This window comes from Triticum aestivum, chromosome 5D (genome assembly GCF_018294505.1).
Source record: "Triticum aestivum cultivar Chinese Spring chromosome 5D, IWGSC CS RefSeq v2.1, whole genome shotgun sequence".
Classification (NCBI taxonomy): Eukaryota; Viridiplantae; Streptophyta; class Magnoliopsida; order Poales; family Poaceae; genus Triticum; species Triticum aestivum.
In genome coordinates this window covers 503885331-503890020 of record NC_057808.1, presented here as the reverse complement: position 1 = coordinate 503890020, position 4690 = coordinate 503885331, and the positions used below count along the sequence as shown (strand labels likewise).

Sequence of the window (4690 nt, the reverse complement as noted above, 5' to 3'; positions counted from 1 at the left end):
TGCTCAAGTCGGCTAGCCGTCCAAATCCTATTGTTGAAGACCAGCCAAGCAAAAAAATGCATTTGAGAGGAGCCTAATTTTTCCACACCAACAGGGGCATGTCTATGTCCATGAGCCCAAGAAATTGGGTGCTATAAGCTGACGCCGCAGAATATTGGCCATCTTTGGTGAGCTTCCATAAAATTGTATCAGCCACATCAGGGTTGAGGTGGACGTGCGATAGCTTCCCCCAAAGGTTGACGAATTCCGATATATGGTTGACAGTGAGGTTCCGACCAATTTCCACTATGAAAATCCAGAAATTGTTGTGCAAGGCCTTTTGGACGGAGCAGTTTTTTGCTTTTAGGGGGATGAAAAATATTTGGCACAATTTCTTTGGGTCTCATACCATCCAGCCAAGCAGATTCCTAGAACGAGGCCTGATGTCCGTCCCAAACAAAACCTTGGTGACAGTAATAAAAATATCTTTATCCTTATCACCGCAAGGGTTACCCATGGCTTGACCAGATCAAAGCAGCCCATGCGGACGTTCTTGTGAGAGGTAAAGTGGATTTCTGTCCTCTTCAACAAACAACGTGAGATGTGATCATACTGTATATGAATGCGACAGGAAATATTGATTTTGTTTGCCGTGCCTTGAAATGTACGTACACTTGCAGCTGGTGGATTAATGTAGTGTCGGCGTTTGGCTAGAGCATGGTTAATAGTATAGCCAGCTGCTGGCTATAAGCCAGTGCCATGTCAACTACAACCCATTTTATAGCTAACATGTATAATAGTAGATCAAAAGAGTGTACTACTTTTTTATTATGTGGTCCACATTTCATTCTCACAAAGTGCCTAGGTGCATGTGCTAGAGCTGACTCTTCACGAAGAGCACGCTTACCTTCTCTCTCCTCTTCTCTTTCCTCCAACTAAGCAGAAATATACTAGTTTATACCTTATAGCCCGCTGACTCAGCTCTATTGTACTTGCTCTTAGTGTATTGTCTCTACTTAACAGACAATTGTTTACTTCATTAAGGACAACTCGGAAGCATATGCCCGGCTCCGGCCGGCAGCCAGTAAGGATTCTTTTCGCAACTTAAAAATCTTATCTTTTATTTATTAGGGTTTTTATATTAATTATGTGATAATTTATTTAAATGTTCTAATAAATTTAGAGAACGGTTTATTTATTATTTAAGCTACAGAGAGGTAACTTATTTTTTAAGCCGCCTAAAAGAATCGGCCCTAAATGTGACATTGTGGCCCGCATGAGTGCTTCACCTCCAACTTCAATTGTGTGAAGAAATAAATTAGTCAAGCTGATCATACTCTGGAGAGTAATTAGAGTGGTTTGCATGCTATCTTCACAGTATATAGTATCATATTCTGGTAATTTAGATGATCTCGTTTATAATATACACTAGATTGTGACTGTAATACCCATTATAAGGCCCATTAATGCAGTCAGATCATGACACACGGTGGGAGATTAACCGACTGAGAGAAACAAGAAGATCATTTGAAAATAAGGATGCTTAATTTTTGGTATGCAAATTAAAATTGATTAGACCATAAGGCCCTTACATGTGAAAGGACATCTTTTAATCTTCACCCTTCACACTTTTATAAGGGGTTGTACTAAAGCAGATTCCATAAAGTTTAAAATTTAGCAAAAGCTACAAAGTTGTCAAGTAGTGTTGTATATATCGAGTAGTGTTGTCAGCTAGCTAGTTATGGATCTATATATCGAGTAGTGTTGCTGAGTTCCCAAAGACACAGCCAGCAAATGGCTGCTCTGAATCCTCCCCATTTTACACGGGTATTCATCCGATACTTTTGCCTCTACCACTTGCTACTGTCTCTCCACCTGCCTCCCCGTGCTTCCTCGCTTTCGTTCAACTCCAATTTTTCCCTGCCCCGCAGCTACAACCCACAAGATTTCATCCTTCAGGGCGATGCATACTTCGACTCCCAGATGATCGAGCTGACAAAGAACGACCAGAGCCAAAAAATCCATGACAGCGTGGGCCGCGTGGTGTACGCGCAGCCGGTGCCGCTCTGGGATGTCGCCACCGGCAAGCTCGCAACATTCAACACCACCTTCTCCTTCCAAATCAAGCCCGAGGACGGTGCAGTTACCGGCGACGGCATGGCTTTCTTCCTGGGCCACTACCCACCGACAAGCATCCCGAACCCCATTGAGAATGGCAGGAACCTCGGCCTCTTCACCAACAACAGCAACACGAATGCCACCGGCAACGACCGGATCCTGGCGGTTGAGCTGGACACCTTTTTGAACACCGGCATAGACACCAGCAACAGCCACATCGGCATCGACGTCAACTCCATAATCTCGCGGGTGTACACCAATGTGATGGTGCCCGGCAAGAACCTGACGTCTGGTCTCCCTATGACCTGCCAGGTTAGCTATGACAATAACACACAAATCTTAACCGCCACTCTCAAGATCGGTGACGTGGCCTACCACGTCGACACCAGTGCCGACCTGAGGCAGCTCTTGCCTAGTGTCGTGGCCATCGGCTTCTCGGCTGCAACCGGGGCAGCCGTCGAGCTACACCGGATACTGTCTTGGTCATTTGAGTCCAGCTTAGATATGTCTCCACCACCCGAGCCTCAACCACCTGCTGCTACTAAACCTAAACCTAAGAGCCACTCAAAGCTCCCCTGGCCCTCGATAGTAGCTATTATTATTTCTTGTGGGTGTGTAGTACTATTAGTTTCTGGGTTGGTCGTGGTCTTCTGTTGCTGCCGGCACACACGAAATAACGACCTAGATGAGGCTCCCCCTAGAGCTGGTGTCCCCATGCAGATGCAGATGCAGACGCAGGACGTGGTACTACTACTAGTGGACCCGGTAAACAACTTGGCTAGCATCGCCAGAAGTTTCCAGTATGATGAGCTTGTCGAAGCGACAAACAACTTTGCTGAGGATACGATGCTGGGAAGAGGGGGCTCTGCATCTGTGTATCGGGGCCGATTGACTAATCCAGACAAACTGGTGGCGATAAAGAGGTTCAATGGGCAAGCATCAGACGCGGAAAAGGGGTTATTCCAGGCTGAAATCAAGGCCATCAGTGGACTGAGGCATCGGAACCTGGTAGAGTTAGTAGGCTGGTGCAATGATGTCGGCAACAACCATCTCTTGCTAGTTTACGAGCTTGTATCACAGGGTAGCCTCGACGAACACTTGCATGGGGACAAGAGCTGGTTGTCATGGCCAAAGAGGTAACTCAACCTTCCAAACATGCACCACCCTGAACCTTTTTTTCCTCTATCTAGACAGCTTTTTTTCCTTGCGTATCATTGCATTGATAGGAGGGATTTGAAAGTACAGGGTAGCTGTTACAGTCTTACAGAACAAACATCGCAACAATAAAAAGCTGCCTACAAGCATGTAAACAGCTTAATTTGAACTAAAACCATGACATGAATTATCGAATGGAGGAAGTATATACGCAAGATTGAAGATGATGCATGACTGGCTCATTTTATTTGTTGATTGTTGTGCAGGTACAGGATCATCCTTGACACAGGGTGTGCCCTAGAGTACATCCACAAACAATGCAATGATTGTGTCTTGCACGGTGACATTAAACCTTGTAACATATTGCTCGACGAAAGGTATCAAGCTAAGATAACAGACTTCGGTTTGGCAAGGCTGATTGATCACGAAACACAGCAAAAGACGACACAATGTCCAGCCGGGACCCCAGGGTATATAGACCCGGAATTTTTGGAAACGGGCAAGCGGAGTAGGGAGTCAGATGTCTACAGCTTTGGCATCGTTTTGCTGGAGATTGTTTCAGGCCGGCGTCCTGCTGGCAGCCGATTGCTAACAGAGGTAAGGAATCGGCACAGCAGAAACGCGATCGTTGAAGCAATAAATCCACGGCTGCTGGCCGAGTCAACCAGTAGGGATCACGACGAACGCAAGATGGAGCGTGTGCTGCTCATCGGGCTCTGGTGCACACACCCCGACCCAACCAAGCGTCCACTCATCGCAGAAGCCATGAAGACACTCGAATCAGATGATGAGAATTTGGAGATCCCTGCACTGCCGCATCATGTGGCTGAGCCATTAGGTCACAGCGCCTCCTCAAGTGAGAATTCTAGCGTGCACGCCTCCACAGCTCATGATCAAGATTTTCTAGCTCGTTAGCATGCACTTAATAACTAGCTGAATTCTCTATGCAATTGTGAGACCATAAACTACTCCCTCCGTTCACAAATATAAAATGTTTTAGAAATTTCAATATGAACTACAATACGGATTGACATGCACACACATATATATGTGTGTGCGCGCGTGCGTGTGTGTGTACTGAAATTTCACTGTATGCCGAGAGTCAAAACAAGGGCTCTCGGCAAAAACATATACACCGAGAGCCGTACTCGGCAATGAGACGTTGTGCCGAGTCGAAGCAGCAAAGTACAAGGCGAAAGGAGCACACTCAGCAAAAAAAAAAAAGCAGAGAGCCGTACTCAGCAAAGAAAAGTACTCCCTCCGTTCCCAAATATTTATCTTTTTAGGCATTTTAAATGGACACAACATACGGATGTATGTAGACATATTTTAGAGTGTAGATTCACTCATTTTGCTCCGTATGTAGTCATTTGTTGAAATCTCTAAAAAGACAAATATTTGGGAACGGAGGGAGTACACGGCAACGAGATGTCGTCGC

The 4690-nt window shown here is 45.7% G+C and overlaps 1 protein-coding gene across 1 annotated transcript; it reads left to right on the top strand.

Moving 5' to 3' along the window:
• Positions 1–1773: 1773 nt before the first annotated feature.
• Positions 1774–4167, top strand: LOC123121024 (L-type lectin-domain containing receptor kinase IX.1-like). Its single transcript, XM_044540967.1, has 2 exons — positions 1774–3233; positions 3519–4167. The coding sequence occupies exons 1-2, from the start codon at positions 1774–1776 to the stop codon at positions 4165–4167; spliced, it is 2109 nt and encodes a 702-aa protein (XP_044396902.1).
• The last annotated feature ends 523 nt before the right edge of the window (positions 4168–4690 follow it).

Coding starts and splice junctions, on each gene's coding strand:
- LOC123121024 (XM_044540967.1), top strand. CDS start 1,774: ATGGCTGCTCTGAATCCTCCCCATTTTACACGGGTATTCATCCGATAC. Junction 3,234..3,518: donor TGGTTGTCATGGCCAAAGAG/GTAACTCAACCT, acceptor ATTGTTGTGCAG/GTACAGGATCATCCTTGACA.